General features: G+C 41.6%; 1 protein-coding gene across 1 annotated transcript; it reads right to left on the reverse strand.

Moving 5' to 3' along the window:
- Positions 1 to 18,012: 18,012 nt before the first annotated feature.
- On the reverse strand, positions 18,013 to 23,582 carry LOC103433613 (calcium-dependent protein kinase 13). The gene is made up of 8 exons (XM_070819976.1): positions 23,358 to 23,582; positions 22,520 to 23,279; positions 20,944 to 21,087; positions 20,673 to 20,825; positions 20,124 to 20,239; positions 19,681 to 19,848; positions 18,655 to 18,885; positions 18,013 to 18,514 (listed from the first exon to the last, which is right to left on the reverse strand). Exons 2-8 carry the CDS (start codon positions 23,139 to 23,141, stop codon positions 18,365 to 18,367), a joined length of 1,584 nt encoding a protein of 527 aa, XP_070676077.1. The 5' UTR covers positions 23,142 to 23,279; positions 23,358 to 23,582; the 3' UTR covers positions 18,013 to 18,364.
- Between the last annotated feature and the right edge of the window lie 103 nt (positions 23,583 to 23,685).

Below are 23,685 nucleotides of genomic sequence, written 5' to 3' on the forward strand. Positions count from 1 at the left end.
TTGTCCACAAGGAACGCTGCATTCTTCAAACTATTGGCTCAGGTTATCAAGCTTAGGGCTCACCACATTTATTATCCGATCAAATCTATTCGATTGGATAATGTTGGAGAATTTACATCTAAAACTTTTGATGACTATTGCATGTCGATTGGGGTTGAAGTTTAACATTCAGTACCTTTTGTTCACACCTAAAATGGTCTGACAGAGGTATTCATTAAGCGCTTACAAATGATTGCTCGATCGTTGGTCATACGTACCAACCTCCTGATCGTTGCTTAAGGCCATGCAATATTGTATGCAACCATGTTGGTCCACCTGAGGCCTGTTACGACCCAACCATATAGCACCATTCAGTTGGTTATCGGATACTAACCTGATATATTGCATCTGCTCGTTTTTTGTTACACAGTCTGTGTCGATTTCGCCGCCCTTACGTACAAAATAAGGCCTCAACGAAGGACGAGAATCTATGTCGGATATGATTCTTCTTTAATTATTCATTACTTAGAACCTTTGACATGTGATTTGTTTACCGCTCATTTCGCGGATTGTCACTTCTATGAAACAGTCTTTCCGTCGTTAGAGGGAGATAAGAACGTCAACATTCATAATAAATGACATAAATTATCGTGGACAACTCCCACTTTGTCTCATTTAGATCCCCGCACCGCTCAATCTGAAACTGAAGTGCAATGCATATTAGATTTCCAGAGTATAGCTCAGAGCATGCCAGATGTTTTCACCGATCTAGTGCGAGTGACAAGATCACATATTCTAGCTACGAATGTGCCTGCAAAGATGGATGTACCAAATGTACGACGAAATTCCCTCCTAGAGGCCCGGGACACCACTTTGGCTGATCCACGTACATTAGCGGCTAGCCAATCATTTGCCCCCACACACAAGCATGGCGAACCACATGGTTCCAAGGATTCACACTCCTAAAAAAGAAAACCCACTGCACAGGCACCTGAAGAGCCTATTGTGAATCTAACTGTCACTTACTCATTATATCCAACTCATGAGTAAATTCTAGATTACGGAATCATCCTTGAAGAGACGAATCCACCTCTTTGAGAATCATGTGATTTCGGTCTATTATGCTAGCTTAGATGATGTTTGGTGTAGAAATGAGATGATCGTTAACGATGCATTAACATATGCAGTAACTACTGACCCCCGTTCTGTTGATGAATGTCGACGTATAACTGATTGGTCAAACTTGAAACAAGCAATCCAAGTCGAACTCGATTTGCTTGCGAAACGTAAGGTGTATGGACCTGTAGCTCCTACTCATTCATATGTGAAGCTCGTTGGCTACAAGTGGGTTTTCGTTCGGAAGCGTAATGAGAAGAATGAAATTGTGAGTTACAAAACTCATCTTGTTACGCAATGCTTGTCACAACGCCTCGGGATTGACTATGACTAAACTTATTCACCCCTTTATGGATGTGATTACTTTTAGTTACCTTATCAGTTTGGTAGTTTCTGAAAAACTGAGTATGCAGCTGATGGACGTAGTAACTGCGTATCTCTATAGGGATCTTATAAAAATTTATATGAAAGTTCCTGAAGGTCTTACATTGATTAGATCAAAGATTTCCAAACCCCAAAACACACTCTTAATTCGGCTGAGGTGTTCACTCTACGTTTTGAAGCAGTCCGGAAGAATGTGGTATAACCGTCTGAGTAAGTATTTGACTAGTCAGGGATATGTGAACAATGAATTATGCCCTTGTGTGTTCATTAAGAGCAATTCCACCCCCTAAGACTTTGCGCCAGAACCCAACCCATTTATCCATTCAAGTGAACAGTAATAGACCCCAGTGAATAGTAATAGGCCAAAGCATCTTCACCCCCAAAAAATGCGCTGGCACACAGTCTAAAAATGCGCTGGCACAAACAATCTCCACCCCTACAAAATGCGCTAGCACCCAGCCCATTTAAAATATTTTATACTTTTTTAAAGAATAAATAAATAAAATAGTTTAATTGTCTGATAGGATTTTTAATCAATCTCGTCACGTCATGTGTCATTATCCGAACATACTATTTTGTGAATAGATTTCCGCTAAGATTTTCAACCAATCCCGACACGCCACGTGTCACTTCCTGTTTACAATAATTTAGCAAAGATTTCGATAAGATTTTCCACCAATCTTGTCACACCACATGTCATTATCCGAACGTACTATTTTGTGGATAAATTTCTGATAAGATTTTCAACCAATCCTGACGCGCCACGTGTCACTTCCTGTTTACAATAATTTAGCCAAGATTTCGATAAGATTTTCAGCCAATCCCGTAGTGCCACGTGGCATTGTCCAAAACCTTATCTTTTCTTTTTTTGTCCATATAAGCCCTACATCCCTACATCCATCCTCACACCAAACTCAATCCTTATTTTTAGCTCAGAATCCTTCTTCATCGTTTCCAAATCTTGAGTTCTTACAATGTCTTTTTCAAGGATAGCATATAAAGAGTTACAGGAGCAACATAAAAGGTTGTTGGCATAATAGGAAGAATTGGTCAATCTCGAGGAAGGTGGAGGTGGAGATGAGGCTTTCGCAATGGAGGAGGATGGGGATGATCACCATAGAAGGCAGAGGGCCTCGCATTCCCATCGTGTCATGGAAGTTTTGGGTCAGATAACCAAACCCAGACGTGCTGCAAACATCGATAGAAGAAGGGAAAGACGAGGTAAAGATCTTTTGGAAGATTATTTTATTCCCAACAACGTATTCCCTGATCATGTTTTTAGACGACATTTTAGAATGCAACGAAGTTTGTTCGACAAAATTATGAGTTCTGTTTGCAACCATGATTGTGCAAAAAGATGATGCTTTTCATGTTCTAGGTCTTCTTCCTGAGCAAAATATTACGGCTGCCTTGCGAATGCTTGCATATAGAGCATCTGCAGATCAAGTGGATGAGATTGCGAAGATGGGAAAAACAACTGTTCTGGAATCCCTAATGCGGTTTTGCTCTGTAATTGAAGCCGTATACACCAAAGAGTACCTTCGGAAACCCACGCCAAGGGACATGCAAAGGCTTCTGAGGAAGGGCGAGATGCGAGGCTTCCCTGGCATGATTGGAAGCATCAACTGCATGCACTGGACTTTGAAAAACTGTCCAAGTGCATGGCAAGGAGCTTATGGCGACAGAAAATGAGCCAAAAGCATCATTTTGGAAGCGGTGGCTTCATTTGATATGTGGATTTGGCATGTTTTTTTTGGTGTTCTAGGAGCTCAGAATGACCTAAATGTCCTTGCCCAATTTCCAGTGTTCAACGAACTGCTGCAAGGAAAATCGCCGAGATGCACATATTGGGTTAATGGTAATAAATATGAGAGACCATACTACCTTGTAGATGGCATTTACCCAAGGTGGTCAACGTTTTTCAAAATAGTGCCACATCCACAGAGTGAAAAAGAAAATCACTTCGCAAAATGTCAAGAGGGGTGTAGGAATGATGTCGAGTGTTGTTTTGGTATCTTGCAAGCTCGTTGGGCGATTGTCAGGGCTGCAGCTAGAATGTCTTACATTGCCTGTCCCAAGCCCGGGTAAAGGAGGAGGGGGAGGGCGTCAGGTAGACGACAGCCGGCACTCCACAGTTACGTCGAATCCTTATGAAAATGAATCCAGAACGAAATCGCGCTAAAGCTAGGGCGTCACCCGTAAGTGGCGCGCTGTGTGGCCCGAGCACAGTGATAAGTGAGCAAGGGTCGCTGTATCTCCATCGGCACCCGGATGCAGTGTTAAATGAGCAAGGGGGCCATAGAAACTTCTTTTCGAACGACTCCACTCAAAGTTGTTTGGGAGCATATGCTCCTATCAACTTTACACAGGACACACAAAAGAAGTACTTTGATTCTATTGGACGGGGGAGGGTGAAGAAGCTAGGACAGAAGGGTAGAGTTCAAGATAGTAGAATGCGTTTAGGAACGTGGAATATAGGAACCTTAACGGGAAAATCTATGGAAGTAGTGGAAGTTATGGTGAGGAGAAGGATAAATATTATGTGCCTACAAGAAACTAAGTGGGTTGGTCTTAAGGCAAAGGATTTAGAAAACTCAGGGTTTAAACTTTGGTATTCGGGCACAAATAGAACGAGAAACGGTGTTGGCATCATCGTGGACAAGACCTTGACACAAGATGTTGTAGATGTCAAGAGGGTAGGAGATAAAATCATGGCAATCAAGATTGTATTAGGACAAGAACTCATCAATGTGATTAGTGCGTACGCACCTCAAGTAGGGTTAGATACGAGTTCGAAGGAGAAATTTTGGGAAGACCTTGGAGACTTGGTGCAAGGAATTGCCCAGACGGAGAAGTTATTTATAGGAGGAGATTTAAATGGACACGTAGGCAGAGAGACAGGCAACTATAGAGGTTTTCATGGTGGCCATGGTTTTGAGGAGAGAAACGAGGATGGGGAAGCTATCTTGGATTTTGCAATGGCATATGATCTCTTCTTAGCCAACACATTCTTTAAGAAGAGAGAAGAACATGTGATCACCTACAAGAGTGGGTCGTCAAAAACACAAATAGATTTTCTTCTAATGAGCAAAGGGGATCGTATAACTTGTAAGGATTGCAAAGTTATACTGGGAAAGAGCTTGGCTAATCAACATCGCTTGGCTAATCAACATCGCTTGTTGGTGATGGACGTACATATCAAAAGAGTGAGAAAAAAGAATAAGACTTGGAAGTGCCCAAGGACTAGATGGTGGAATCTAAAAGGAGAAAAACAAGTCATTTTCAAAGAGAAAGTAATCTCCCAGTGTGGGTGGGATAGAGAGGGGGAAGCTAGCCAAGGGTGGGATTCCATGGCTAGTTGTATCCGAAAAGTAGCAAAAGAGGTATTAGGAGAGTCCAAGGGCTTTGCTCCATACCAAAAGGAATCTTGGTGGTGGAATGAGGAGGTACAAACAAAGGTGAAGGCTAAGAAGGAATGTTGTAAAGCCTTATACAAGGACAGGACCGATGAAAATGGTGAAAGGTATAGAAGAGCGAAGCAAGAGGCGAAGAAAGCTGTGAGAAAAGCTAAGTTAGCGGCTTATGACGATATGTATAAGTGACTAGATACCAAAGAAGGAGAGTTGGATATCTATAAACTAGCTAGAGCAAGGGAAAAGAAGACAAGAGACCTAAACCAAGTGAAGTGCATCAAGGATGAGGATGGAAAGGTTCTTGCTACAGAGAACGCGGTTAAAGACAGATGGAGAGGTTATTTTCATAATCTTTTCAATGAAGGACATGAAAGGAGTACTTCTTTAGGGGAGTTGAGTAACTTAGAAGAGTGTACAAACTACTCATTTTATCGTTGAATCAGGAAGGAAGAAGTGGTTGTAGCTTTGAAGAAGATGAAGCATAGAAAAGCAGTGGGCCCAGACGATATACCGATCGAAGTGTGGAAAGTCTTGGGAGAGACAGGTATAGCATGGCTCACTGACCTTTTCAATAGGATTTTGAAAACGAAGAAGATGCCAAATGAGTGGCGAAAGAGCACTTTAGTGCCTATCTACAAGAATAAGGGTGACGTACAAAATTGCATGAACTATAGGGGTATTAAGCTAATGAGTCATACAATGAAGCTCTGGGAGAGAGTCATTGAGCATAGATTGAGGCAAGAGACACGGGTTTCGGACAACCAATTCGGGTTCATGCCAGGGCGCTCGACCATAGAGGCAATCTATCTCTTACGAAGATTGATGGAAAGATATAGAGATGGGAAAAAGGATTTACACATGGTCTTTATAGATTTGGAAAAAGCGTATGATAGGGTCCCAAGAGACATTCTTTGGAGGATTTTAGAGAAGAAAGAAGTACGAGTAGCATATATCCAAGCTATAAAGGATATGTATGAAGGAGCAAAGACTGCTGTAAGAACTTATGAAGGACAAACCGAAAGCTTCCCCATAACTGTAGGATTACATCAAGGCTCATCCTTAAGTCCTTACCTTTTTGCGTTGGTAATGGATGAGTTAACATGACATATTCAAGATGATATTCCTTGGTGTATGCTTTTCGCAAACGATATAGTGTTGATAGATGAAACTCAAGAAGGGGTAAATGCGAAGCTTAACCTTTGGAGAGAAGTGTTGGAATCTAAAGGTCTTCGCCTAAGCCGATCAAAGACAGAATATATGGAGTGCAAGTTCAGTGCAAATAGAGGCCAAAATGAGTTAGGGGTGAGGATCGAAGATCAAGAAATACCAAAGAGCGATCGTTTTCGCTACTTATGATCTATCTTGCAAAAGAACGGAGAATTAGATGAAGATCTCAACCATAGAATACAAGCTGGATGGATGAAGTGGAAGAGTGCATCCGGCGTGTTGTGTGACCGCCGTATGCCACTGAAGCTCAAGGGAAAATTTTATAGGACGACAATAAGGCCGACGATGCTGTATGGCACAGAATGTTGGGCGGTGAAACATCAACATGTACACAAAATGGGTGTAGCGGAGATGAGGATGCTTCGTTGGATGTGTGGGCACACGAGAAAGGATAAGATTAGGAATGAGGATATCCGAGGTAAAGTAGGAATAGCCAAAATTGTAGGAAAGTTGAGAGAAAATCGGTTACGGTGGTTTGGACATGTGCAAAGAAGGCCTACTGACACTCCGGTTAGAAGATGCGACTACGAGACAGAGGTTCAGGGCTTTAGGGGTAGAGGAAGACCTAGGAAAACTTTGGAAGAGACTCTAAGAAAAGACTTAGAGTATTTGGATGTAACGGAGGACATGACAGAGGACCGAACACAATGGCGTTCTAAGATTCATATAGCCGACCCCACTCAGTGAAGAAGGCTTCGGTGTATTTAACACAATACGTTGGAAATGAAGCAAAGCTTATTTATTGATATCTCCGATAAGTTATAAATATGTACATATACATAAGTCAAAATAAACAAACAAGAGGGAGCCTTCACAAAGGTTGCTTAGGATAAGTCTCAGCAGTCGGTAGAGCCCCAGAAAGAGAAGGCACCGGAGGGGGATCATTTGGAGCCTCAGTACTGGACAAAACCCTAGAATGAGGAGGCATCGGAGGTTGATCAATTGGAGCTTCATTATGCGGTACAGCCCCAGAAGACGAAGGCAATAAATGCCTTTGGAACAAACCCACAAACCGCTGATGATCAAGTAAAACCTGCATCAGATTCCTTCATCTAATCAAGCTTCCTCTTCATGTTTGTAGCATAGTTATGTGCGAGCCGGTGCAACTGTTTATTCTCATGCTTGAGCCCTCTAATCTCCTGTTTGATACTCATCACTTCAGCCGCCAATGATTCAACTTAGCGGGTTCGAGCAAATAGGCGTTGGGCCATATTAGACACAGAACCTGCACACTGAACACTCAGAGCCAGAGAATCCTTAACAACCAATTCATCAGACCGTTTGAAAATGAGTCTGTTATCTTTGGGAGTGAGAAGGTTCCTGGCCACCACCGCAACGGTCATATCATTCTTCATCACGGAATCCCCAACGGTAAGTGGACCAGTAGGGGATAAGAAGGATGGGCGCCATATGTTGTCTGGAGAAGGCGTGGCTGCCTCTTCAACAAGGTTCAAGTCAAAACGACGGTCGGAGAGGCCAGACATTTTCAAAGGTGTTGAAGTGAGAAGAGGTCAGACAAATCAAGATCTTAGAAGTGCAAGAAGGGAGCTTCTACTGGTGAAGATTCAAGTGTGCTTTGAAACTTAATGCCAGCCTCTATAAAAATCTGCACTTGACGGAGCTTCGGAAATCGAATAGGCATCTGCCCAGAAATCGAATAGGCATCTGCTTTCTCAAAAGCTGGGCTGCTTAGAGACCACGAGGGCTGATCTCAGAAATCGAAGAGGCGTTTGCTTTCTCAAAAGCTGGGCTGCTCAAGGACCACGAAAGCTGATCTCAGAAATCGAAGAAGCGCTTGCTTTCTTAAAAGCTGGGCTGCTCAGAAACCACGAGGGCCGATCTCAGAAATCGAAGAGGCACCTGCTTTTTTCAGCCTTGTCAGCACCTGTCACATACACACTCAGCTTTGCTAAAATTACGGGCATTCTGTTGAAGATTTCTGGTGAAGTAGAAAGCACGTGAATCTTATTGTTCAATCATCCACTTTTCACACGCACCATCAGCTCATGGGTACCACAGATAACTTTGCCAAAGATCTCTGACAAAGTTTAGACACGTGAAGCTTGCAGCTCCCACTACATCGCTATGACCAAGAAGGGTAAAAGAATAGCAAAAAAACAGCACTAACAAAGTTTAGACACATAAATTTTGAAGGTCTAGCTATCATATTATTACCCACAAGGGTAAAGGAACAGCACCACTGCTGGATAATTGGAAAGTCCCTGTGTGTCAACCTCTATGCTCCGTGGCAAGGTAGACTAGCAAACATGCCCTACCTTTACTCACATTCGAGAAAACTCCCAACAAGATTGCTTGCTCCAAAATCGAAGAGGCACCGTCCTCCGAATCTCGAGAGCTAGACTCCCAACATGATTACTTTCTCAAAAATCGAAGAGACACCGCTCTTCGAATCTTGAGAGCCAGACTCCCAGCAGGATTGCTCTCTCAAAAATCGAAGAGGCACCGTTCTCCGAATATCGAGAGCCAGATCCCCGACAGGATTGCTTGTTCGAAAATCGAAGAGGCACTGCTTTCTCAATATCTCCTTGGATAAAGCTTGTCTGTAATCTTCACACGCAACATCAGCTTTCCAGATACCACAAACCACTTTTTCAAAGTGCTCTGACACACGTGAAGCTGGTAGCTCCCACTACCGTACTATGACCAAGCAGGGTAAAAGAATAGCATTACTACTTGTTGTTAGGGAGACTCCTATAAATGTCGACCTCCATCCTTAACGGACAGGCAGACCTGCAAAAATGCTCAACCCTTCCTCATATCTGAGAGGGCACTCCCAACGAAGCCTCTCGAAATACTCAGTTTTCTTTCCCCCCCGATAATACCTCTGCAAACAAGCTACACCAGAGCAAGAATATCTCATATCATCAGGGTTAAAAGCAAGACTATCTCATATCATGCTTTTTCCCTGTCTTTTCCTTTAGCCTTGTTCTTACCTGCAAGACAAGGAGAAAGAGAGCAATCAGTCAGCACTTGGAATCAAGCTTCCAGTCAGGAATTGACTGCCTGGAACCCCTTACCTGATTACTTACCTGGCATTGCTCTCGAGTACTCATCTTCAACATCTTATGCTTCCAGAGAAGATACCACATCTGCCTGAAGAACCGATAGGGAAAGTGAGAAGGATACAAGGAAGCATGTGGAGACAAGCGTAACAGAACACATGCCGATACATCCACTACTTTGTCAACAGCAAAAGTATCCCATATAAACAGGGTCGAACATACTCTAGATTTGATGGACTTGTTTTGACCCTCAAATTCTTCAGTAGGCCTTATACTCTGGAGGAAACCAGAAAACCCTCCAGCCCAGTTCAAGAATAAGCCTGTGGAAAGTTACTTCTTTAAAAGCAAAAGTATCTCATATCATCTATTCTCTTTTTCTTCTCTTTATCCTTCATGCTGCCTGCAAGATAGGGAGAATGAGAACAATCAGCCGGAACTCGAAATCAAACTTCTGATCTGGGACTGATTGCTTGGAGCTCTGATTGAAACTACAAGTAAGCTTCAAGTGAAATTGATACATTACCTTGTGCATATCCACCAGTTAAAGATACCACCCCTGGATGGAAGAAGAGTACTTCTAGAGAAGATGCCACATCTACCTATGAGACTGATAAGGCAAGTGAAGACGATACCACACTTCGGTACTTAGAAGTTTCGTGATTACGAGATCATTCTCCTACAATATTTCCTAATGTCATTTGTACTAAATCATTCATTTGTACTCACTAAAGGAGAGCTTGAACCTATGTACTCTTGTAAACCCTTCACAATTAATGAGAACTCATCTACTCCGTAGACGTAGCCAATCTGGGGGAACCACGTACATCTTATGTTTGCTTTCCTGTCTCTATCCATTTACATACTTATCCACACTAATGACCAGAGTAATAACTTAATACTTTCTGTTGTACCAAAGTCCTCACTGATTTTGTGCATCAACAATCCTTAAGTCCTTACCCTTTTACGTTGGTAATGGATGAGTTAACATGACATATTCAAGATGATATTCCTTGGTGTATGCTTCTCGCAAATGATATAGTGTTGATAGATGAAACTCAGAAGGGGTAAATGTGAAGCTTAACCTTTGGAGAGAAGTGTCGGAATCTAAAGGTCTTCGCCTAAGCCGATCAAAGACAGAATATATGGAGTGCAAGTTCAGTGCAAATGGAGGCCAAAATGAGTTAGGGGCGAGGATCGGAGATCAGGTAATACCAAAGAGCGATCGTTTTCGCTACCTAGGATCTATCTTGCAAAAGAACGGAGAATTAGATGGAGATCTCAACCGTAGAATACAAGCTGGATGGATGAAATGGAAGAGTGCATCCGGCGTGTTGTGTGACCGTCGTAGGCCACTGAAGCTCAAGGGAAAATTTTATAGGACGGCAATAAGGCCGGCGATGCTGTATGGCACAGAATGTTGGGCGGTGAAGCATCAACACGTACATAAAATGAGTTTGGACATGTGCAAAGAAGGCCTATTGACGCTCCGGTTCGAAGATGTGACTACGGGATAGAGGTTCAGAGCCGAAGGGGTAGAGGAAGACCTAGGAAAACTTTGGAAAAGACCTTAGGAAAAGACTTAGAGTACTTGGATCTAACGGAGGATATGACACAAAACCGAGCGTAATGACGTTCTAGGATTCATATAGCCGACCCCACTTAGTGGGAAAAGGCTTTGTTGTTGTTGTTGTTGTTGTTGGAAATCCAACGATCTAGAGAAACTAGCCGTTAGAAATCCAACAACATATAGTGGGCCATGTCGCAAGCCCGAGTGACAAATGAGTGCGCCTGTCGACGGGCCCCGCCGCTGAATTGTTGTCTGCCACTCGCGCCCACTCGAGTGTGAGTGCCATGCACCAGGCGTAAAAAAGAAAATGGGCCGGTCCATGGGTCAGTTAATTTTAGCATGGCCTGGAGACTGGCATGGGCTGGGTGCCAGTCTGCTTCACGGGCTGGAGTAGATTGACAGACCCCCGGCGTGGTTTTTTGACTAGGTGCCGGCACATTGGCCCTCCGGTGGAAGTGCTCTAAGAAGTCACATTCCGGTTTTGCAATTGTTGCAGTATATGTCGATGACATGAATCTTACGGTGTACAATTGGTACGTTCATCCTTGCAGGTGCGTTTGCAGTTGGTATATGTGATCTCGCCACCTTTGCTAGATCAATAAAAGCATCCAACATGCTTTGAGCAATGCTCTGAAGATCTAGATTGTGTAGCACTTTAGTTTTAGACTGAGGTGTACGAGGATCTAAATGAGACATAGTGGGAGTAATCCACAACAATTCGCGACGTTCTACAGAAACGTTTGTGATCTTATCTCCCCCTAACGACGGGGAAACTATCTTATCAAAGTGATAATTCGCAAAACGTGAGGTAAAGAGATCTTCTGTCAAGGGCTCTAAGTAGCAAATAATGGATGGCAAATCATAACCGACGTAGATTCTCATTTTTCTCTTATGACCTAATTTGGTACATAGTGGCAGCACTATTGGCATATAGACTGCGCACCCAAACACACGTAAATGTGAGACGTCATGCTCGAATCCAATAACCAACTGTAACGGTGAATGAGGTTGGGTAGCGGTGGGCCTCAGGCAGACCAACATAGCTGCGTGCAATATTGCATAGCCCCAGGCAAATATCGGTAAATTGGTTCTCATAACCAAAGTCTGAGCTATCGTTTGAAAGCTTCTGCCAGGCCATTTTGGGTATGAACATGGGGTACAGGATGTTCAACTTCAATCCCAATAGACATGTAATAATCATCAAAAGTTTGTGACGTGAACTCTCCAGCATTATCCAGTCGAATTGACTTGATCGGATAATCAAGGTGGTGAGCCCTAAGCTTAATAATTTGTGCTAGGAGTTTCACAAATACAGCATTGCATGTAGACAATAAGCAAACATGTGATCATCGTGTCAATGCATCAACCAACACCATAAAGTATATAAATGGTCCACATGTTGGTTAGATAGGTCCACAAATATCCCCTTCAATCTTCTGAAGAAATTTAGGGGGTCGTGAATAATCTTTGTAATTGAGGGTTGAATGTTCAACTTCCCCAAGGAACATGCTTTGCAAAGCGGATGGCCGAAATAAGATTTGAAGTGATGTCCATGAGATGCTTTAAAGATACGACGCATCATATCTCGTCCGGGGTGTCCCATTCGATCATGTCAAAGCAGCAATGTGTCCTAGAGGCCACATAATGTGTCTCTACGGCTCAAATGATTGTTATGTACAACCCACTCGGGAGACGTTCCAGCTTCTCGTGAATACACTTCCAACCATATTCGTAAGAAGTGATACAAAGAAATTCAGAACCATTCTTTTCAGGGTTTCAACATGATATTGATTATCTCCAATGCCTATAAAAATTTAGCAACGATTTTCCGGAACGTGGAGAATAGAGTGCCTCTTTAATGGTTAATTCAATACCATTGGACAACATTATACGAGCCTTTCTATATCCTTCTAACAGGTTGGATGGGCCTGAGAGGGTTGTCAAAGGTGCATTCTTAGGTACGAAGTTAGTAAAATAGTGTTTCTCATGCAATATGGTGTGTGTAGTTACACTATTAGCCAGAAAACGAACTTCCCTACTAGTCATACCTAGAAATAGATTAATTGAATCGGTCACATGCATAAATATAATTTCATTCATTCAATTAATCAATTTGAGAAATAATATCCATAAAATAATATCCAAAGTTCAAAACAAACCAAACCAAACAAATAATTCCAAAGACTTAGAAAAATAGTTCAAAATTAAACCACAAGCTTAGAAAATTTAGGGGGGGTTCGGCCACTCCTAGTGGGTTCGGCCACTAGGGATTAAACACCCTAAAAACATGTCTAAAAATTATTCTTCCATAGGAGCGGATGCCTCCTGAAAATCTGAAACCTCCCGAGTTGTAGTAACCGTTTCGAGGATTTCTACATGCGCACAGTTAAACTCACGACAGGAATGATACTTGGCAATGGCCTCGGGGGTAGCTTGGCATACGCGTGACCAATGATCTCTTGATCCACAGCAGTAACACATGTCCAATTCAGTGGAATCTGATTGAACAGTAGATTTTCCCTTGTTCTTGAAGTTTGGGGCCTTCGAGGTAAAAGGTTGGCGAGTCAAATTTCCTCCCTTGGATGGGCTTCTGTTCGGTGGATCTTGGGCCCATGGTGGGGCTTGCCGCCTTTTCCTATGGCCACGACCGGATCTCCGTCAGTTGTGGCTGCTAGAAGTTGTCGCGTGTGCTTCAGGCACGGCGTTCGAGCCTAGGTCGAGCTTGATGATTCTTCATCAAAAGCTGGTTCTGCTTTTCAGCAATAAGTATAACAAATATCAAATTTGAAAATTTGGTGAACTTTTATGCCCTATACTGTTTCTACAGGACAATATTGGTGGCATTAAAGGTCGAATAGGTCTTCTCTATGAGATCTTGTTCGGTTAAGTCCTCGTTACAGAACGTAAACAGTGATCGGATTCTACAAACTTCATAGTTGTATTCATTTACAGACTTAAAGTCTTTAAAGCGTAAATGATGCCAGTCGTGTCTTGCTTCAGGCAAGAAGATGTCTTTCTGATGATCAAAGCGATCCACCAGGGCAAGCCAGTGGGTACGTGGATCCTCCTTTACGAGGTGCTCAGTCTGCAATGCATCATAGATATGTCTTCAGCAGTAGCTTTTTGAGCTTCGTCGACAGATGCATCGTCGATTGGTTCCTCAATGGTAGCTCTAAGACTCTTTGCAGTAAAATGAAGCTTCACGTCTTGAACCCACTTCAGGTAGTTTCTTCCGAAAACTTTCAGAGCAGTAAAATTGAGCTTGTTCAAGTTCGACATGACCCTAAACAAATGGTACACCAAAATGTGGTTAGTCATATGGAAAGCCATAGACATACATTGTAGAACATTCGGGATTCTATAGACATGTATTGGTTTAATTTATGCATGAAAGCTATAAGTTTCATGTGGTAGGTTTTGAATGAAAACTTCGGGTTTCAAAGGCACTAAATTTGAAACTACAAGTTCGATTTAGTTATGAATGTTTTAGTTCATATATATAGGGGTACATGCGAGAACACACAAGTGTAGTGGATTTGTGGATTGCTTCAGGAACCTAAGTGTGAGTGCTTCAGGACTACGAAAGATAGTCAACTGCTCAAAGAGACGAAATAATTTATTGAATTGTTAATGCCAAAAAGTGAGCTTCAGACCAATAATTTTGGATTAATTGTCAGATTAGTGGACTGCTGGTCACTTTAATTAATTCAATAGATTGAGACCATTCGGGGTCGATCGTAGAAGCAAAAATAATTATAACATGCGGGTTAAAATTATTTATAATGCCAAAAATTAGCATTGGGTTCGAAAAACCATAGCCCAAACATGGTGGGCATAAGTGCCATGAGTAGGTTAAGGCCCTATAGAGTTTAATGGGCTCGGGTGGCTGCTAGGAGCAGCCCTAATCATGGTTGCAGGCTACAGTTCCAAAGGGCATGCGGGTGTGCAAAGAAACCCCAGCCGCAGTTGGGTTTCAAATGTGGGCCGTAGGGACAAGCGCAACCGCATGGGCTGGCTTTTGGTTTTACAGGCCGGGGTTAAGACAGAGCCCAACAAGCATGAAAGCTTACTGGTGTGGACCGATACAGGGAACCGATCCAGCAAGCCAAGAAGGTTGCTGCAGACGGGCCGGGGCTTTAGGCCCGTGTCAGGGACATGCCCAACATGCTTCTGGCATGCGGGTTGGGTCGGGTTTGGACTAGGGCTTCATGTCCGTGTATCAGGCAACCCAAGTCGAAGTTTGGTTGGGTCCGAGAAAAAGCAGCAAGCCCAGAGGGTTGCGCGTGAGGTCTAAAGAGTCGGAGACGCCGTCCCGAGGTCTGTTGCCACACAGCTGGGCTTCAGGCCAGCACGGTGGTGCTGCGAAAAAATTATCTAATTTTGGTTTTTTTTTTTTAGAATTCTAGGGTTAAAAACCCTAATTGCTTCTAAATTAATTTCAATTCTATTGACTCACAATTCCACATAGCATATATTTGTAATGCATGAACAATTATATATATTGACAAACTATATGAACATGTATACGATATATATAATTGAAATGAAAATATAAATATAGGGGGTTCATGCTTCAAGGTTTTTTCAAATATCTTAATTTATTTTAGAAGAACCTGATTGGTAGAAAAACAATTGAGAGCCTTTGAATTTGTGGAAGATAGCCTCCTCCTATGATCCTTCAGTTCTTTAGCTTCTGGCAAGAGCGTGCTGATGGCGTGTTGTAGGTCTAATTAACTGAGCGATCTAAGGAATATAGAGAGGGGGGGCCAGCAGCAACAAGAGAGAAAGAGAGAGATTTAATCATGAGGTGTGTATTGTATCACCTCCTTATGCCTTTATTTATAGTAGTATGAATGGTAGAATCCTTACCCTTATAGGATTACATCTCTTTACAGATAATCAACTCCTAATAGGTAACTACAAGATACTCATAGATATACTAAAATTTACATAATCACATTCTTAATCTGATAGGACTGCAACAAAATACTATTTATTATACGTATAAAAGCATATGAAACTGTTAACCTGACATAAAAGAATATAATAACAACATATTAACATCAACAGGCAAATTTTATTAGTTAATGTTTTGCAATCTGTTCCCTGGGATTGGATTAAGAAGTCATTAGGAGGAATGGCTTCTACCACTCTGTTCAGGCCGATCACTTCGTTCGATGCCATTTTCATGTTACATTGGAAAAATAGAGTCTGCACATAGCCTTATTGTGCTTGTCTAATTGCGTCGGGTATGGGTATGCAATCACAACCCACTTCTCTTTTACGGCCAATCCAATTCTTGATTAAAATAATAAAAAATAAAGAGAATACTAACATAAAGGCCTAATCGGATAAATGGTTCCCGTGGTCATAAGGTATTCGGATGATAGCCCCTGTGGTAAAAAAAATCAGATTTAAACCCCTGTGGTCTAAGTCTGTTAGGATTTATGCCCTTCTGTTAAATAATGCTGACGTGGCTGCCAAATGTCTGCCACGTGGCAAAAATAATAATTTTTAATTTTTTTTAAACCTGAATTTTTACAACAAAAAAAAAAAAAAAAAAAAAAACCAGATCTGCAGAAGAAGAACAAGCTCCCCCCACCCTCCGCCCGTTCCCCCCCCCTCCGCCGGACTTCTTCTCCTTCTTCTTCTTCTTCTTCCCGTCGGAGCCCTCTCCCCGCGCGACCCTCCTCCTTCTCCTGCTTCCTTCTTCTTCTTCTTCCCGCCGGAGACCAACTCCCCCACCTCGCCGGTCTCCCCGCGCGACCCTCCTCCCTCTCCCCCTCTCCCTCTTCCTTCTTCTTCTTCTTCTTCTTCTTCTTCCCGCCGAAGACCAACCCCCTCGCCGGAGCCCTCTCCCCGCGCGACCCTCCTCCCTCTCCCTCTTCCTTCTTCTTCTTGTTCTTGCAGATCTGGGTTTTTTTTTTTTTTTTTGTAAAAATTCAGGTTTTTTTTAAAAAAAATTAAAAATTATTATTTTTGCCACGTGGCAGACATTTGGCAGCCACGTGGCATATATGTGGCAGCCACGTCAGCATTATTTAATAGAAGGGCATAAATCCTAACAGAGTTAGACCGCAGGGGTTTAAATCCTAACAGACTGTGACCACAGGGGTTTAAATCCGAATTTTTTTACCACATGGGCTATCATCCGAATACCTTATGACCACGGGGACCATTTATCCGATTAGGCCTAACATAAATTAAGGCAATGTGAAGACTGGCAATGAGAAATGCTTTGAATAAATTTTTTCCTTGTTTAAGTAATATGTGAGGCTAGAAGCCCAATAACAAGTCAACAACTAAATAAATGATGTTTACTTATTCGTAATTAGAATCAAAATAAGAATTAGAATTTTAATGCAAACTAACAATACGAAAATGAAAACATAGGTGGGCCAACACAATATGAGGAATTCAACTCTTAATTTAAGTTTTAACACATGAGGGAGAGGTCTTGATATTCTTCTTTAGTTGTGAGCGATAGGCATTAGCTGCAGATGGTATTCTAATTACTAGAGAAATAACTCATCAAGAATCCATTTCTTTACCCGTTATGCCCTCACACTAATTTTAAACTTCCAAGTTTAATCATTTCTAACGGAAGATGATCCTCTCCTGAGCTCAGGATGGGGATCCTCTTGACCACAAAATTCGGGCCCTTCAAATTTAATCCAACGGTTGCAATTATTATAACTTTTAGAGGGCTTCCTGTTTGAAACCGTTGGTTAAATTTGAACGGTCCGGATTTCGTGGTAAGGAGGATTCCCATCCTGAGCTCAGGAGAGGATCCTCTTCCATTTCTAACTTCTTTAAAACGCAACATTTTAGTAACCAAAAAAGATTTGACTCTCGTTCAGGTACGTCCCAAGGGTGGTCTAAGGGTCTCCAGGATCGGGCTGTATCCACGGTCGGACATGAAAGTCAAGCAACCGTGTTCAAGCCAGGATTGAAGTGCGATGCATGCTTTCTGACGTTACTAGCATGGAATTTGGGGATGAAGAGGTTTTAAATTTGGGCTTGATTTTAATTTTAGATCCCATTTGTTTGAAAATATAAAAATAGTTACCAAATAAGTTTTCAGTATTCCGTAAAAGCGAAGGAAAACTTGACTTATTCACCAAGTCACCCGATTACGGATTAGTGCTTGTAAATGAATGGAAATTCCAAAGGTTTAGGATTTAGTTGAGTTGTGACTTTATTCAGCTAGTCCTTGGAGAAACGGATTTAATTGGGAAGGCCTTTTAGCCAAACAATGAGGTACTCGTGTTGTCCAGAAAACGCACACTACACAGCAACGATGTAGTTCAATCCAATATGATCAAGCAAAATACAGCTACAAAACGTTGGAGCGTACAAGATTAACAGAGAAAAACCATACATACATGCTGTGTCGTTGCTACCGGGTACCGTGTTTTTACACCATTAGACGATTGCAGGGACAAACGAACATACCCATCCCCCCTCCATGATCCAACTTGTATGGCACCCAAGCAAAAAGGAGCCCCGTCTAAATCAAGGGACCCTTACAATAATCACAAATGAAAGCAAAGAAGCTGATGTGCCGAAAAGACCGAATTACTTCGCTGATGTGTCGAAAATACCGAATTACTTCTTTTGCATCAACAATCCATTTACCAAACTTGTCTATGCTTTCACTCATTCCCCAAATTTATGGAACCATCCTTCATCAGCTTTATGCTTAGACTGTTGAATCTCCCTCTTGAGTAATGACGAGAAGCCTTTCTCCAATCTGTCCCGGTTTTCATCATGGCGACAAATTCTTCATAGCTGATACGCCCATCCTGGATCACCAAAACAATAACATCAGTTTGTCCTCACAAGTTGGGAAAAAAAATTTAAAAAAAATAAAAAAAAGAAGGGAAGTTCGTCATCGCAATATCATAGTAAGAGTGTAAGAAGCAATTGCTCCTCGAGTCCTCACCTTGTCTGTGTCCACTTCTTGGAATATGTCATTTGCTACATCTGTACAATCATCCGCCCCATCTTCCATCAATGCATCCCTGAGCTCGTCTGGTTCAATATAGCCGTTGTTATTCTTGTCAAAGTAGGAAAATGCCTTGTGAAGATGCTCATCATTTGCCATTCTCTGTAGGTGGAGGGTAACGGCAATAAATTCTCCACAGTCCAGAGTACCCTTCCCATTAGTATCAACCTGTTACCAACAAACTAATCAAATTAAAACCAGGAAATACTGATATACCTATGGAAATTATGTTTCTCATTCAGTAATTTCGAAAAAGTGGCCATGCTGCAGGAACAAAGGTCATTGAGAATCAATGACACAGAGCCAGTAGTAAACTACCAAACACGACATGAAAACAGAAAATCCATATAAATTACAACAAGATATGTATGCTTTATCATCAGCTTCACCGAAAAAAATTTGGGTTTAGAGGTCTGGGCCCAAATGGGTAAGAATGTCTCAATCTAAGAATGTATCAAGTATGGTAGTACCAATCTCCACGAAGGAATAATCTTACAATTTGGACCTACAGATGACTTAGTCATATTCCTTAGAATGCATCTTTACAGTATTATTTCCTACTGTACACGGGACTAGAAGAAAATTTTGTTTCCTAGGTCTATCCTTGATCTTATAAAGTGCATAGGTTGAATTTGTTAAATACGTAATAAATGAATATCTAACCCAAAAAATTTAAGCATTAGGTGCGGATATTTGACACCTAACAAATGTTGTATCTAAATCTAACTAATGTGTATTTGCTTGAACACCAACACCCTAAGAACATGTCTAATTAATATAAGATTAATCCCTTTGAACAGAATGGATTGGAGGATAAGTATTGGTCTATTAAACAAAGTGAGAACCATGTAAAGCTCAATATCAATATATAACTTAATTGCTTAATGCATACTAGATTATGTAAATAGTTGGTGCGATGCTAGAACTAATTTTGATAAGAGTTAACAATGAAGCAATACTCACTGCTTCAATAAGCAACTGAATGTCAGAATCGGCAAGCTGGGATCCAAAATTCCGAAGTCCAGATTTCAATTCTTCAATTGAAACAATTCCATCATTATCAGTGTCTATCTTCTTAAACATCTCCTTACTGTCTTCAACTTCATCAACGGAAAAGAAATCTGCAATAACCTGTTTGAAGTTCCACATAAATTATTACTTGCATTGAAACATAGTACAATAGAGGTCGCACTTGGTGCGATGGCAAGTGCCTTCGCCCATGAGCGGTAGGTCTCGGGTTCGAGACTTGGGAGCAGCCTCTTCATAAATGGGGGTAAGGCTAGCCGACATTCACCTCTCCCAGACCCTGCGTAAAGCGGGAGCCTTGTGCACTGGGTACGACCTTTATTGAAACATAGTACAATACACCAAACATATTAGAAAGTTTGTAAGAGCAGTCAACCAACCCTCAAGGCCTTTCTTTTGAATCTGTTCATCATTGAAAACTGCTTGAGCCTTGACTTGACAACATCTCCAAGGGGAATGTTCGGTGCTTTCTTAGCATTTTGGAGCCAAGGATGCTCTGAAAAAGGAGAAAGTATGACACATTAGGTACTAACTTAAAGCAAGCAAGACACAACTATACGTTCTTCCTATACAAGATAAACAATACAAAATTCCTGTAGTTCTTCAGTGGGAATCTAGGGGAAAACCAAAGCTTTCCTCCATTTGGAGACTGTCATATTGTCATCCTTAAAGATCAGAAATGTAGCTGTCCACACCATTGCATTGTTTACGCATGTCAAAATTTCTTTCTCATGTACCAAGATACCTATCTAGAGTTTTGTTAAATGCAATACTTGATATATATTTCAAATCATATGAAGAATACATTAACCTTTTTAACAGCATAATCTCTTCATAATATAAACAAGGGAGCTTGCTCAATTGCCACATTAAAATTGTGCAATGGATCCTATCACAAAGTATATGAATATCACAAAAAGATGCAATACCAAGAACTTGCTTTGCAGTCAATCGTAGCTTTGGGTCTGGCTCCAACATTTGCCTAACTAAACTCTTGGCACTCTCCGAAATATTGGGCCATGGATCACGCTTGAAATCTATCAGCCCACGTAGAATTGCCTGTGCAACCCCTTGTTCAGACTCTGCGTAGAAGTACACAATGTAAAATGCAAAGCTCTTTACAGAATAAACTCCCCTCCCCAAGGGGGTGAGGAAGATACTGGAGAGAGAGAGAGAGAGAGTAATGGAAAATATAATTACCAGCCCAAAAAGGGGGCACCCCACACAACAAAATATACAGTATAACTCCTGCACTCCATATATCTATTTCTGGCCCGTAATTCCTCTTGAGCACCTCAGGAGCCATGTAGTATGGGCTTCCAACAATTTCTGAGAACCTCTCACCTAAATTTTTTGTAGAAGTTAATAAGAAGATAGCAACATCCATGCATATGACAAGAAAATGTACCTCAATTAGCATAATTAAGAAAAAACAGCAGAAATTCATGCTTGCAATGTTGTAGTTATCAATAACAGTAACAATACTTGGGAATTTCCTGCTTACCACACCCAATAGGTATTAGGAGAAATCTAGTTATTTGGACTTCTTGTTCACAGTTAGATGTTATTGTTGTAACTCATAGCCTTTTCCACTTTATAAAGTCTTTATTTCATATCAGAAAAAGAAAATTTTATTTCTTCAAATACCCATGTTCTGGTTCTCGAGTATCCATCTCTTCAAATATCTCAAAAACCCATATTCTGGTTCTCAAGTATCTATCTCTTCATATATCTCAAAAACCCATGTTCTGGTTCTTGAGAATCCATTTCCTCCATTTCTTCAAACCCTCATGTTCTGCCTTTGAAAAAACTTATTTCATTCAATGTCTGTTTAACGCTGTTAACCTGCTTACTCTGTTGGCAGCTAATTAAAGAACTATTTCAAGCTTTGTCATTACTTGAATGAAGGAGTGAGATCAGATTTTTTTCCTAACTCATTTCAAAAGAGAACTTTAACTTCCAGCCTCAGGTACCTAAGGTTTGTTTAGCAGTATTTGCTGACACACACAAGGAATCTACAAGATTCGAGCATCAAAGACAAAAACAATCTTTGGAAAGGATGTAAGTGCGTGACAAGTCCAGACACAAGTGTAAAACAAAAGAGCGAACATTGATTGCAACAACAATGCATCTTCTCTAATATGAAACTGGGATAACAAGATTACAAGTTTATTATTAAGTTACTTATCAAAGTCTTCATCTCTTAAACTCCCATACTTTGTTTTAAGTTGGTCATTCCCTTAATTCCATGGTGCATTACAGCAAACCTAGCCAATACATTTTTTCACATATCAACCCTTTAAACTCGCATATCAAAGTAACAAATAAAGCTAATCGTAGTTCACATATAGTAACTTTAACTTGTACAAAGCTGAAATGAATGCTTTCGCTACATATTTAAACCTTCGATAGTAACTTAACAATGTCAATTTTAAAATGTAACTTTTTTAACTAAGAGCCGAATAGGCAGTCACTTGTGCATAGTATTGGACAACTGAATAAACAACAACAATGCAAGTGCTCTACTGACTAACTGCTATAAATTATGGTCAAACTCAGTCCAAGCATTACGAATTGCACTACATTCTACATAGCAGGCAATTCATTGAAGTTAAATACCATAGAATTCATTAACCAATTATAGTAAGCCAACTAAATCGCAAGCGTAGTCACAATCAAAACATTCGAGGAAGATACTATATATATCAGTGAATACTTCAATTTGAAGCTTAGCATCATACTTTCAAAATCCCTAAATTCGAAATTGGAAGCGTACCTGGTTTGAAGAATATAGACAAGCCGAAATCAATCGCCTTGAGAGGCGAATTCTCCTTCTTGTTGGCGAACAAAAAGTTCTCTGGCTTCAAGTCCCTATGAATCACTCCATGCTTGTGGCAGAGCTGTACAACCTCAACAATGGTCCTGGTTACGGCCGCCGCAGCTCGCTCCGTATAATGCCCCCTCGCCACAATCCGATCGAAGAGCTCACCGCCCTCGCACAACTCCATCACCAAATGCACGGCGTTCTCGTCCTCGCAAGCCTCCTTCAAGCTCACAATGCTCGAATTCTTCGGCAAGTGCTGCATTATCGCCACCTCGCGCCGCACATCCTCGACGTCCACGGCAGTCCTGAGCTTCCGCTTCGAAATGCTCTTACAGGCCAAGAGCTCACGACTATGGCGGTCAATACAGAGGTAAGTAACGCCGAACTCCCCCCGGCCGAGCTCCCGATCCACCAAATACTTCTCCTCTATATTCTCCTTCGGCACGCCAGTCAAGACCGTCGTCGGAGCCTTCTTCCCGGCGTTGGAGTCCCTCCGGCCGTGATCGTGCCCGGAAAAGTTCGATTTCACGTCCTCTCTGGCGACAGCGGCCGGAGATCTGCAGCAATTTCCCATTGCAACGCCCTCTGTCGGTAGCTCTGCACGGATCTCGCCAAAACCCTAACTAGCCCTGGGCGAGCTAGGGTTTCACATGATAATGCAGAAACCCTAAGCCTGGAGGTAGAGAGATAAAGTAGCAGAGAACTCCTGAAACTGTGAAATCAAAGCGAGTTTAGAGAGAGAAAGAGAGAAATTGGTCTACAAAAAGTGAGAGTGAGAGTGAGGGTGTACGGTGGACCGTTGCTGTAGAGTGAGAAGAAGTGAGGAGAGTGATAGTTTTTTGGAGATTTATTTATTTTATGAGTTCAAATATTAAATGTTTGGAGAATATTTTCCGTTCTTCTTTGGTTCTGCGATTTTTGTCGGCTAATCAATCGAGCATGAGGGTTTAAACGGTCGGGAACGGGACGGAGAGAGTGGGAACTGGGAACAACAAAGAAGACAATGTTCGATAACGACTTATATGTAACAAGTTTTATAATATATAACATATAGCGTTTGAATATTTTTCTTTTGGTAGACTGTAACGCTATATGATTGCACGGGTTTATAAATTTGT

This window comes from Malus domestica, chromosome 04 (genome assembly GCF_042453785.1).
Source record: "Malus domestica chromosome 04, GDT2T_hap1".
In the NCBI taxonomy this organism is placed as follows: Eukaryota; Viridiplantae; Streptophyta; class Magnoliopsida; order Rosales; family Rosaceae; genus Malus; species Malus domestica.